The following is a 14,014-nucleotide window of genomic DNA, read 5'->3' as shown; positions in this document are numbered from 1 at the left end:
CTAAAATAAGACGAACACCGTTTATAATATAAAAATTGTGTCAACAAGCACATGCACCGAAACTAAAGTAAGGGATCAAATGTATGCCACCAACAGTCCAACGGTATAAAAAAAATAAAAATACATCATCACGACTAATTCTATTTCCATTAATTTGAACTTCATTCCCTTGAGCTTTAAATATGATCATTTCTTAAATGTGGTAGATGAAATAATAGGGTTAGAGACTTAGGGTAAAGGAAAGGATATTATAGAATAAGGGTAAATTTTTTTTTTACCTTATCGGTTTATTGATAAACCGATAACCGAAGAGGACAAAATCGAAATCGATAACTTGATAAGGAAAATTCGAAATCGAAATCGAAATCGATAAACCGATATCGATAAATCAATAAACCGATATCGATAAACCGATAACAAATAATCGATTCGATTTATCGATAAACCGATTCGAATGCACACCCCTAATAACAATCTCGGGATAATTAATCCCGAAATAATTAATTATGGGATAACTTGTTTCCCAACAATGTAAAGTTTTAAAAATTAATACTAATATAGTCAAGTGAAAACATCTAATACATTTGGAGTAAAATAACTGAAGGCTAAGATTCCTCTCTTTTTAGTGTTATTTTAGCCATAAAGTGGACAGTTTCAGCCATGAAAATTTATGCTTAGCTTTACTATGGAGAAAAGTATAAGCCACTGCCAATTTGCCATCTGTAAAAACTAAAAACTTCCTCTAAAAGCTTTTCAAAATGGAAAAAACACGCTATAATGGTATTTCTCCTTTGACAAACCACTAAAAAAGAAAGGAACAAAAACTATGAAAAACAAAAGAAATAATTGAATAAAAATAAGAAGGAAATGAAAAAGAGAGGAAAAGGAAGGAAATAAAATGCCAAAATGCACATCCAATTCTATCAAATTCAGAAATAAATATTTTCTAATTAATTTATAAAACATATTACAAAATAGTCAGAGAAAACATTTAAATTTTGTTTATATTAAGTAAAATATCAAGATTTTCAATTCCAACTCCCTTCCCACTATTAGCTGGAAATTTAACAACCAAAAGCTCCTGAAGTGACAAGTGTTTATCATTAACTCATTGCTCCAGATAGATAATGTGTTGACATTCTGCCCCATCATACTTCTATTATTAATTTTGACATATTAAACAAATGACTCATTAATACTTAATTGCACTTTTTTTTTAATAAACTTAGATATTCTAGATTAACTATTGGATATTCCTAAAAATCTGGAATTTAGCTTGAAATTACATAAATTTTACATGAATAAACTCTTCAGTTCCTTGACTTTTTTTTTTTAAAATAAAGGGTCAAATCCATTTTCTTGGCTAGGAAATAAAAATAATATATGTTCCTATTAAGGAATAACTTTTGGCAAACAAAAGACAAAGAATGCAATATAATGCCATAGCTTTTTAAATTTTCTTTTTTCTTTTTATCGAAAGCATGAGAATAAAGACAGTGATGCCACTACTTTTGGACTTATATTTTTGGTATTTATCTTTTAATTAATAAATTGTTAAGTACGGAGTATAGTTTGTAAGCCCCATATAATCAGGAACATTCAAGAGCTTGTTTATATTTATCGAAAATCTAAATTTCAATTCTCCTGTTATAATTCCAAAAAATTTACCCTCCAAATTTAACCAAAAAAGCTGTTCATATTTTTGCTCCCACAAACACAGGTATAATCTCTTTAATTTCTCCTCTCTACACAATATGTTTAAATTTTAATAGGCTGTGCTATTTTTCCACTGACTGTTTATTTTTTTGAACTTATTTAATTTAAAAGAATTTAAGTTTGTTTCGTTTTTGGAGTTTGGTTGAAGAAGACCCTTTTAGCAAAATAGTATTTTGTTGTTATTTCTTGATTGAAACTGTCTAAATTGTTGGTTTGTTCAATCAAGATACAATTTTTTTTTTGGCTATGTTTGAGTTTTTCCCCCTACTTTTCTTGGTTAGGGTTATGAATTATTGCAATTTTTAGTTGTGTTTCTTATGTGGGGTTTATAAAGGTTTGAACTTTTCACTTTTCATAAGATGCCAATGTTTACTGAAATGGTGTTACTGAAATTATGTTGTATGTATTTGTATCTTTGAGCTAGGTGAGTATCATAAATTTAATATGAACATTATTAGTCTCTGTTAAATTCTACTCCCTCCGGTTCACAATAAATGTCCAATTTGCTTTTAGCACGCCCATTAAGAAAATACTAAATTCTATACAAAAATACCTACTATGACTAAACTACCCCTAATTAAACATTTAATGTGAGGAGTAAGAAAACTTTTTAGGGATATGTACATAGGGGTTATTTTGTAAAAACAAATTGAATTCTTTTTTGATTACATAACTGGACACTTATTTTGAACCAAAATGAAAAAGCAAATTGGACACTTATTGTGAACCAGAGGGAGTATTGTTTTGGCTCTTTTTAGCTACTTTAGCTTCTATTTATTTATTTTTGAAATTTTCTAGGTGGTTGTAAGTATTCATGCATTAGTAGTGGAGTAAGGATTTGATATTGAAGCAATGCAAAAGGATAGTAATTCTGGTACCCCTGGAACGCCACGACTACGTCGTCGCAGAGGATCAAATGAGGTGACTTTCCTTTTGTTTCAATTTTTTTAGTGACTGGCTGCATTTTCTAATTTTTTTTTTCTGGTCGCTCTTAGTCGATTTTAATCGCTATAATTTAAGAATGAAAGAGTATAGATGAATAACGGAATGACATTGAGAGTTAATGTGCCTTTTGACAAAAGCAGTGTATTACTGTCTCTGTTCCATCTTATATGATAGTATGGACTGAATATATAGTTTAAGATGTTAATTTGATTTTCATATTGTATTAGTGGTAGTGAAAAAAATTTAATGAAGTAGTGGTTCAAAATTGTTTGATAGTCAGATTTGAGCCCCGCACTAAGGGAACTAACTCAGGTATTTAAGTGGAGACAGGTAGAGGGGCAGGTCCATCATCCCCCAGTTTCGTAGGCTCGGACCAAAGGGTCAGCTCCAGACAGATTTCTCGGTGATAAAAAAAAGTTGTTTGATAGGAAAACATCACATTAACATTTAAAATTTGAATAATTAAATATGTTTCAACTCTTGAAGATCGTGAAAGTGGTATCGATGGTAGAATAACGTTATCAGTATGATGGTGTGAAACAATTTGGAATGTCTTGTCATATAAACTGGAAAAGGGGGATTCCTTATTTTTTTTGATAAGTAGTACTCCTATTATTTATTGCTTATTCAATTTTGCGACTAGAAAATTCTAGATTTTGGTTTTCGGAATCTTGTAGATGCTACGTGTCTGAAGTTGTTGCTGAAGTTCTTTTTCTCCCTCTTCCTGAAATTTCAGGTTCCTCAGGAGGTTGTCAAAGCAAATGGAGCCCATTTGCTTGTTGACGATCGGAGCAAGTATAGATCAATGTTGATCCGTCTATATTCAACTCTCTGGATGATTGGTGGTTTTGCTTTCGTCATTTACATGGGTCATCTTTATATTTGGGCTATGATAGTAGTTATACAAATTTTCATGGCAAAGGAGTTGTTCAATCTACTTAGGAAAGCGCATGAAGACAAGCAACTTCCTGGTTTCAGGCTATTAAATTGGTGAGCAATATCATTCTTTTATTTTACTTTCCTGATAAATTTTCTTTTGCCATTGGACTTCTTCTAAAGGCAATTTATTTTACCGAAAAGTGAGTTTGCATTGAAGAAAAAGGTGAATGGCATTTTCAGAGTGGTTGTCACATAAAGGACATTGACTGCAAATCTGAAAGCCTCTTTTGTGAAGGTTGTTCTGGGTGAGGCATGCCTCCCTAGCCGCTGGCCAAGAGAAACATGAGACTTTCAGAGGGGCATTATTATGCCGGACACTCTTTGATGGAAAAGTACCACTGTTGTCGTGAGAAATAAAGAGTATGTAACAAGATTTCACAGAAAAAAGACTGTTGTCCTCTCCAAATGAAGGAATCGGATTTCTGTTGACCTAGAGCGAAGTTGCTGATCAATGTTAACAAATCACATGTCCTTTTGTACTTCCTAATCATTTAAGTTCCTCCAGAGGAAAAGATAATCCTAGTGAAGTGGAAAAATAAGCTATCATGGCGTTGTGAAGAGAAGAAATCCTGAAAACTGTGCTTTGAGAGATGAGAGACTCAACCAAGCATCCTCCCAAAATCTAATTTTCCTGCCATTGCCAAGTAGAAAACCATAATTTTCAGTGAAGTTGCCTCCATAAGAATGCATATGCTTCCAAATTCCATGAGGTTCGGTTGATTCTTTGGTAAACCGAGGATTATCCAAAGTGAGATTTTCAGCCAACAATCTTCCCCATATGCTCTTATCCTTGTTGAATTTCCAATACCATTTTAAAAGAAGACTTTCATTATGGGACTTCAAGTTCTTAATCCCAACACCCCCATTCTTCCTGTTTCTGATAGCATTTTCCCCAGCCATCGAGAGTTGCCCTGTTTGCTTTATTCCATAGGATATCTCTTCTCATCTTGTGAATACACGTTAAGATTGACACCACTGCTGGAAAGAGGAACATGCTGCTGGTTTGAATAGCATCAGGAACAATATTTAAGAGTGGCTCTTCCCCCTAAGGATATATACTGCTATTTCTAGTTTGCCAATTTTTGTCCATTTTCTCGAGAACTCAATTCAAGATATTGATGGATTTGTGCTTCCCAGATATATTGTTGGCCAAGAACCAATGTTGTATTTTAGGATGATAGCTAGTTAGTGAATATTTGAAACTTAATTTAACGGAAAGAGTGAACTTTTTGAGAAGTCGATGTGAAGTTCGGGGAAGGCCACGAAAGGTTCTGTTTCAACTTAATCATCCTATAATTAAAATTTTGAATATAGTGGCGTAAAAGGTGATTAAATTGAAACTAAACACAAAGTTCAGAATGGAGAAAGTAACTTATTTGAGGTAGAAAGGAATCATATGGATTGTTTGGGAGGTCTATTGGCAAAGACTATCAATTATTAAAATACAGAATAGTCAGTCTGTGAACTTGAGGCCACAGGAGAGTTATGCAGAAGATGTAGGAAATAAGACCAGCTATGAGTACTGCTTATTCTAAAGCTTCAATAAGTTCGATAGATCCCTTCGAATAGTTGCGACTGAAGGGAAAATGAGAATTGTGACTATCATCCCAAATTTTCCTTAATGCAGCTTTCTTGAATTTGGATGTACAAAAGGGTACGTCTGGCTGATCTTCCTTCCAACAAAATCCCTGCATCTGAAAGCTATCCTAAAGTGGCAAAGATGGAGAAATACCTTGACACGACGCTGAAGGTAAAAATGGACTCGAAATGTTTTTTGGTCGAGGAGGATTCTCTAAAACCGGTAGATTCTTCTTTTGAAGGTGCCCAATGGAGTATTTGATGATGTTACATCAGATATTCCATCTTACTCGAAAATTTGGAAACGAGCCTAACGGACATGAAAGTTTTTTAGTAGGAGTTTATGTGTCAGATATGAACAGAATGTTCTTCTGTTCAAATTTCGTTAAGACTAAAAGCAGAAAATATTAAGGTGTGTGAATGCCACCTGGGAGAACCCAAGCTATCAGTGAACTGGTTCTTCCCCTACTCTGTTCCCATTTTGATTGGTCGTGCCATCAAAAAAAAATATCCATGCCCTCCTCTTCTGTGACAGCTATTTCCTCGTCCCATTGTAGGATATTAGGGGAACAGATGAACTCCTACTACACCTGGGTTAGACTCTTAGGGACTACCTCTTCATCTTTGGTTAGATGAAGTTTTGGAACAACTGGTGACTCTTCTGGCAGATGTGGGAGTTGGATGCTGCATCTAGATAACTGGTGCCCGGCAAGATTTGAAATAGAAGTTGAGGAATTGATATACGAGGTTCCAATTTGGGTTGATTAACAACATTGGTAAGTTGTTGTCGGAGATTTTCACTATGCAGCCAGAATGCCGGGAAGTCTGGTATCTATGACATAACACCGTACCCTTGAAGATGATGAATAGCTGTAGGCCAATTCTCTTTTCCACATTGGTTATTACAAAATGGAGGGGGAGGGGAGACGTGTTTAACGGGTCAAAAAATTCAAAAATTGAAAAGGTGTAGCAGCTTCCCAATGATAGCACTTGGAAAAAGAAAATCTTAATCGGAGTACAAAGTGGTCAGTATAGTATGTCCAAAGCCAGGTTCAGCGCCAAGCCCATCCTATACTGCGGTCATTTGGTACAAAGATAAGTTATACATGGATTATAGTGCGTGGATTAGTTATGTAGGGATTAGTAATACATGGACTATTTCTTAATGGGTGTTCTATTCATTGCACTAAATTTGGATATAGAAGATATCATTTAAAATATTTGTTTATTTTTTGAATAAAAAAGCAATGAGTTTACAATTATACCCTTGGATGCTTGGCCTTCATTGCTTCTAGGAAAAAGACAAGGATAATTTTGTCCTTTTGGTGCTTTATCCATATATAAGTTATACATAGATTAGTTATTCCATGCTGTTGGTGGTATAAAATAATATACCAATTGGTGTATTAAGTTATACAAGGATTAGTCATACATGATTCAAAATATAAGCCAAACATTGGATAAAGTTATACCATGCTTTTTTTCCTTATACATCATACGAAACAACCCTTAGGGGTGAAGCACGTGAAGCCTAACTTTGGTGAAGCACGCGGAATGGCTATCTTGGATAGTAAGTCACCCACATTATATGCCTCCAGCTCTGGTGAGGTCCAAAGTGCAGACTTGCACGTGATGGACCTGATCCAAGTGGAATTTGAACCCGTATCTGGTCTAGGTTTGGTATATTTTGAACAAAGAGGGAATTCTCGAAATTACTTGATATTGGTTTAGCTAATCTGGTTCATGTGTGGACTTGGGACTATTTTAGTTGGCCTGTGATACACAGACTGAAACCTCCAAGCTGTCAGGCTATGGAAACTAGATAAGCAAATCTACTGTTGCCTTTGCATCACTTGAGCTCACGGTTGCCTCTGTTGAGTCCCTTCACAAGTGATATATATCTGCAGAATGTAGATTGAGTTTGAGAAGCTTGGGAATTTATATTACAAGATTGACGCAATATCTTAGTGCTTACAGGTTCTCTTTTCTGTTTTTGCTTATTATATTGTTCTTTCCAGGCACTTTTTCTTTACAGCAATGCTGTTTGTATACGGACGCATCCTGAGCCAGAGGCTAGTCAACACGGTTACTTCTGACAAATTTTTATACAAGCTTGTCAGCAGATTTATCAAGTATCACATGGTGACGTGTTATTTCTTTTATATCGCAGGTTTGTAGGGGCTATTTTATCGTACTCATTCAATGTTGCAATGTCGACAATCACTTTTCCATTTAAGAACACCCAAGGCATATCAAATCACAAATTGTTCTGTATACTGTTGCCTTATTTTCTCATAATATGAATGACTTTTTGATACTGACTGCTGGATTACTACCTTTTCTGCTGGTTGAGTTTTACTGTTTTCCCCCTCATTTGAAATCAGGCTTTATGTGGTTCATATTGACATTGAAGAAGAAGAGGTACAAGTATCAATTTGGCCAGTACGCTTGGACTCATATGATTCTCATTGTAGTGTTTACTCAGTCCTCTTTCACTGTAGCCAATATTTTCGAGGGAATTTTCTGGTAAGACAGCTTAAATCTATTTCTTCCATTTTGAACAGATGTTCTGTTTCATTAGTCTTCACTTGTCGGGATTTTACTGCTGAAACTGTTCTTTGAAGCCTCTACCCTTCCCTCCGCTTCTTCTAATTGTTATATCCTCTTTGGCAAGTAATCATTTGGACCAACTTCAGGTTTTATTTTCTTTCCTAAGCATGCATTAATGGCAAGATAGAGGGCTTCTTTTACGTTTTTGGAACTGACACATTATACCACCTGCTCTTACTGCAAAGTTAAATTAGTCTATCTTTTTTTCTTCTTTCTGAAAAACTAAATTTAATAGGAATATGGAACTTCTTCTGCTTCTCCCCCCCCCCTCCCCCCCCCTTTTTTTTGAGATGTTAAGTTGAAATAATGCAACAAAAATTGACATGGATATAGAACTTGAAACAAAGGTTTTCTATAATGCAGGTTCCTTCTTCCAGCATCACTCATTGTCATCAATGATATAACTGCTTATATTTTTGGATTCTTCTTTGGAAGAACTCCTTTGATCAAGTTGTCCCCCAAGAAAACTTGGGAGGGCTTTATTGGGGCATCAGTATCAACCATTATCTCCGCTTTTCTGGTAAGTATTTGTTTATTTCAGGAAAATATTCATGGATTTGTCTCTAGTTTAGAATTTTGTGAATTGATGACGGTGCACATTGGTCTTATTCGTATGTTGTTATGCCGGCTTATCAAGATAAACTCTATCTAATACAATATGCTACTGACCTCTTATACTCAAATTTGTTCTGGTTTCTGCAAATATATATCTATACAACTGTTAGAATGTCAAGTGTTAGTTGTTCTAATATTCGAGTTAGCATCAACTGTTAATTATTATTGTCAAGTTAGTCCCTCGTCGGTTAAATATAAGGGTGTCTTGTGCCTAGTCATCAAACTCTTTACTTATTTTTCCCTCCTCTTAATTATATCACATAATATCAAGAGCCCATACAATCTCGGCAGAGACATAGGTAGCTTCCGCCTACCGGCGGGTGGCGATATATTGTTGGTTCAGTCAGATTTTTTCCTCTACTCTGTCACTTAATATTTTTGCCTCTTTTCAATGACCTGCACCAACCTTATCTGTGGTGATTGTTCCGGCAGCAACGTGTCTCTTTCCGGTAACAGTTTCGGCAACAAAACCTCTATATAGCCCTTTCGGCTATTGTTATGGGCTTATGGCAACATCTTTTCCACAGAGATTTTGATGACCAAACTTCCCTGCGACATTCTTGTGATTAGAAAATTTTGAGAATTTTCGGGCAAGTTTTCCCCCAACCATGCAGATGACTATTTTCTATTTATGTTTGGAATAAGCTAACTCAAGCTGGTTTTCTCACCTTGACTTTGAGGGGTCGTGTTAGTGTGAATGAGTTACAATGTTAAAGATAGTGTTACGTGTTAGTATTTTGTTAGTCTCCAAATATAACATAGGATTGTATCTCTTGTATTGTGTTGTCATCAAATTATCTATGTACTCTCTCCCATTTCTCATGTTTTTCCCGCACCTACTAAAGATTTATCTTCAAAACAGTGATTTAAGAAGGGTGTATGATTTTTTCTATGTTCTGCTAATTACTTTCTGTTGTGTGTTAATTTGCAGCTTGCCAATATATTTGGTCGCTTCAGGTGGCTAACATGCCCTAGGAAGGTAATGTTGGGTAACGTCTCTCCCAATTGGCTTGAAAGATTTGCTCCTCTGTTTTGGAAACCTTAAATTCCAAATTGTTTAATGCAGGATTTATCAGCTGGGTGGCTTGATTGTGATCCTGGTCTACTGTTTAAACCAGATTATTTTACTGTACCAAAGTGGTTTCCTGCATGGGTAAGCGAATTTCCGTCAAAACTTCGACATTTCAAGTTATTTTTTTGTTGCTGCTTTGTTACTACTTTCATATTTACTATTCTAGTGACTTTGGTAAAACCTTGTATCTTCATGTTGTTACTCCCACGCCTCAACCATTAGGCCTTTCCTTTGGCAACCTGAAAAGTGTGAATCTTTTATTATAGAAATTGATCCAATAATTTAGTTTGAATAATAAGGCATCATAAAAGTATTGAAGAGCATATGTGTCACGATCCAAAAATCACTAGTCGTGATGACACCTAACTCGACCAGCTAGGTAAGCCAACTAACAGTCAATATAATCCAAATGAGAATTATAGGAAAACAGTGAAGAATTATGTGAAAATTTACATATTAACCCAAGGACTGGTAGTACGAATCATGAGCTTCTAAGAATTTGAAATTTACAAAGCTGGTACAAATAAATACACGATCTGTTTGAAAGTTACATAAACAGTTTAGCAAAATCTTAAGCTACCAAGGACAAGTGGCAGCTATGTTCCGGAACGCACGAACATCTTCAGAGTCGGCTCCCGACATCACCAACAACTCCACTTTACACTTCTGCACGCAAGGTGCAGAAGTGTAGTATGAGTACAACCGATCCCATGTACCCAGTAAGTATCTTGTCTAACCTCGTCGAAGTAGTGATGAGGCTTTTTAGTTAAAAGATACTTACTGATAAAACCTGTACCGTAAACTAGCAATAGAACATTACTACGATATAACAGAAAAGAGTACACGAAACGAATATGCAAAGCAATAACTGAGTACTAAAATAGATCACAATTTATCATTTTCCAATATCTCGACCAATCTTTTCCTTAGAGCGAAAACCAATAAACCACGATAGTCACTCCATAACTTTCATAGCGTGAGGAATGTACTCAGATATCAAGTCAATGACACGACAACACCCTTCGTGCATTTATCTCATCATCACCAAATATGCGTATAACAATATCAAACGGATGGCAAAAATGCCGATAACAATAATGACAAAGTAGGAAATACGCAAGTAGCAACAATGAACGAGGATATACATATGGGCAAACAGTAATAGACTAAGCGGAAGGCATAGGAGTAATGACAGCAATTAGGAAAAAGGAATATAAACTTCAACTAACTAGCATGGTGGAAGGCCTAGATATAGATATAACAAATAAAAAGGGAACACATGATCTTTATAAGTTAATAAGTAGGGGCATGAATGACTAACATGGTAGAAGACTTGTACTAAAGTGCAACAAAATAGAAAAGACATGGATGTAATTATAATAGCAGGAAGTAGGCATGGTGTTTGCAAGTTTAGCAAGTAGAAAGCTTGAGCAACACAATAACAATTAAGATAGAGGACAAGGACAGGGCAATAACGACAAGTCACATAAGAACCATAAGTACGACAATAACAACTCAATGTAAAGGCATGAACGTATACACAAGGAATAGATATCACAATATAATGCATGTCCCTCGTCCTCGCCTGCACGGAAACACCCATCGTGCCATGAACTCATGATAATATAAAAGCATGATAATATAAATGAAATGGCACGGCATCACCCTTCGTGCTTTACACTTGCATAACATGGCACGACATCACCCTTCGTGCTTTTACTTTCAAATGATATGGCACGACATCACCCTTCGTGCTTTACACTCACATAACATGACACGACATCACCCTTCATGCTTTACACTCTCATAACATGGCACGGCATCATCCTTTGTGCTTTACAATCTCATAAAATGGCACGGCATCACCCTTCATGCTTTACACTCTCATAACATGGCACGACATCACCCTTCACCATCGGTTGAGAACCATGGCTGTTCTCACCACCTTGTTGAATCTTTTATTATAGAAATTGATCCAATGATTTAGTTTGAATAATAAGACATCATAAAAGTATTGAAGAGCATATGAATAATGGATTACTTTTTTTAACTGCTACTCCTTCCTCTGGAAGAGTATGCTAAACCAACTAAATGTCTGGAAGATCATAAAACTACTACTATTGGCAAACTGTAGAATCAAAAATAGGAGTATCAAAATGAATGCTAATTAAATGTGAATTTATTGGAGGCAAACTAGCTTTAGTAAAATTTGGTTGGTGCAACAACAAAAAAAAAAAAAAAAAGGAAAGGAGAAAAATGTGAGTGGTGCATTGCAGATAGTTCATTTTGTTGATAGAGTGTTGCAGATGGATAATTATTTTGGAGACCTTTACTTTTAATCATCTAATAATCTAAAAGCTTGTAACGTTGAAAAAATAAAATATAAGAGGCTACAAGAAAAACCAGAAGAGGTTGCGATCTATGTTGCTCGGACTCTCCGGAAATGTTACTGGGTGCGTGTCGGATCCTCCAAAAATAGTGTATTTTTGGAGGATCCGACACGGGTGCGGCATCATTTTGGAGAGTCCGCGCAACATAGGTTGCGATCTAAAATTTTTATCAGTTCAGGGCTTGAAACAAGGTTGGTGGTGTGCACATTGTTAACTTAAAAAATTCTATGAAGTATATGAATGAATACTAAACATGTGTCATATTTTTAGAAGCAAAAACTTGTTTAGACGATTTTGACCACAATGAACATCCTCACTGGTGGTCAAATTTTTTGAACATACTTTGAATATTAATGTGGGTACACATTATCATTTAGCGTAATTAGCATGATGTTGGTGTGTGATAATTAATATTATAATATTAACTTTTAATAAAATATTATGACAGAGCCTGTAGATTAGTTTTATGTGAACCAAATGCTCTGAATGATTTGAAATTTCTTAAGATTTTATGTTACCATCTCAAAAAAAAAAAAAAGGCAGCCCGGTGCACTAAGCTCCCTTTATGCGCGGGGTCTGGGGAAGGACTGGACCACAAGGGTATGTTACCATCTCAAAAAAAAAATCTTAAAATGTTGAGCCTTGAAATAGTAGTAATTTTTGGAGAGGCGTTGTATGGTTCATTTTGATTGTCCTACACACTCGACATGAGATTATCCGGCAATTCATCTTTTTGAAAAAAAAAAGATTTCCTGTTATTTGCCTCTTCTTCGTTATGCTTGTGTTATTATTAAGCTTTCTGAAGTCAATTCAAATCCTTTTTTAGTTGATCCAGCATTGGCATAACCCTTCACTAATTCTTACTGGCGCAGTTTCCTTGGAGAGAGATCTCTGTTTTGCCTGTGCAATGGCATGCCTTGTGGCTTGGCTTGTTTGCATCAATCATAGCGCCGTTTGGAGGCTTTTTTGCTAGCGGCTTTAAGAGAGCCTTCAAGATTAAGGTTCAATGTTATTACTTCGTCTTGTTTTTTTAGTTACCCTAGTGGGATCGTTGCTATTATGTTGCAATCATCTTCTCTCTCTCTTGGTGCTGTAGGATTTTGGTGATAGTATACCTGGACATGGTGGCATCACAGATAGAATGGATTGTCAGGTGAACTAAATGAACTGTCGCTTTCTATACCTTGTTAGTAGGATCAGTATTTCCATAGACCGATAGATTTCTCCTTCACTTCTCCTACTCTGGCCTGTTAGTAGTGCTTTCTAGTTGTAATCCAAACTATCAGTTTGTGATATATTTCTTATGTGTACGTTCACGCAGATGGTGATGGCTGTTTTTGCATATATCTATCATCAGTCTTTTGTGGCGCCTCAGAACTTGTCAATTGAGATGGTCTTGGATCAGGTACGTGGCTCAAGTGACATGAATTCCATGTAATTTCTTGTTGAAGTATTTCTGTTGGAGCTGATATACTTGCTCTATATAATACAGATAATAATGAACCTGAGCTTTGATGAGCAGCGAGATCTGTACTCGAAACTTGGGCAAATCATCCAGGAGAAAATGTTTGGAGAATCCTGAGCACATATTGTATATGTTTTCTTTTTTGTTACCGTCGCTGCTGTTGACATTTTGCACAGTGTACAGTGCTGTCACCCTCCGGCCTCCTCCTCCTCCTCTCTCTCTGTCGCTCTCTATTTTGTATTGCTGGTTTGTTTTTCTCCTTATATTCTTTAGTAGTTCAGTGGGTTGCTACTATATTGATCAAATTATAGGCAAGATGAAGCATCATCTATGGAACTGCAGAAAGCTAGATATTGTTACGAAAACTGATTGATTCAAAAGATGCATTCAGCTCCCATGTTCTGCTTCTTGTAGCTTATGAAAACTGTTCTTCATAATATTCAATTTTTCAGGTGCTATCTTTGTCACTTCACCATGTTCTGGTTCAAAATAATTGGAAGTAGTGACTCTTGCTCATACAGGCGAATTCAGGATTTAAAGTTTATGGGTTCCTATAGCAACCTTACTTAAATATACAATAAGTAACTAGGTTCACAACCAAATATTTATTGATATTTAATGTTTTTTTAATATATATATATAGGGGATTTCATCAAAGTTGTTGGGTTCACGCGAACCCACATG

The 14,014-nt window shown here is 35.7% G+C and overlaps 1 protein-coding gene across 2 annotated transcripts; it reads left to right on the top strand.

The window, feature by feature from the left end:
* Positions 1-1,556: 1,556 nt before the first annotated feature.
* Positions 1,557-13,725, top strand: LOC107828630 (phosphatidate cytidylyltransferase 1). 2 transcript variants are annotated; one of them, XM_016655981.2, is made up of 12 exons: positions 1,557-1,720; positions 2,515-2,637; positions 3,398-3,651; positions 7,197-7,348; positions 7,563-7,704; positions 8,152-8,308; positions 9,335-9,382; positions 9,470-9,556; positions 12,738-12,866; positions 12,962-13,018; positions 13,187-13,270; positions 13,358-13,725. In XM_016655981.2, exons 2-12 carry the CDS (start codon positions 2,569-2,571, stop codon positions 13,445-13,447), a joined length of 1,269 nt encoding a protein of 422 aa, XP_016511467.1. In that variant the 5' UTR covers positions 1,557-1,720; positions 2,515-2,568; the 3' UTR covers positions 13,448-13,725. The 2 variants fall into 2 exon arrangements, with proteins under 2 accessions (XP_016511467.1, XP_075113070.1); XM_075256969.1 differs by lacking the exon at positions 1,557-1,720 and adding an exon at positions 2,020-2,140.
* The last annotated feature ends 289 nt before the right edge of the window (positions 13,726-14,014 follow it).

The sequence above is a fragment of the Nicotiana tabacum genome, chromosome 7 (genome assembly GCF_000715075.1).
Source record: "Nicotiana tabacum cultivar K326 chromosome 7, ASM71507v2, whole genome shotgun sequence".
Taxonomy (NCBI): domain Eukaryota; kingdom Viridiplantae; phylum Streptophyta; class Magnoliopsida; order Solanales; family Solanaceae; genus Nicotiana; species Nicotiana tabacum.
Note: the sequence above shows the minus strand (reverse complement) of the source record. Positions and strands in the feature narration are given on the sequence as shown.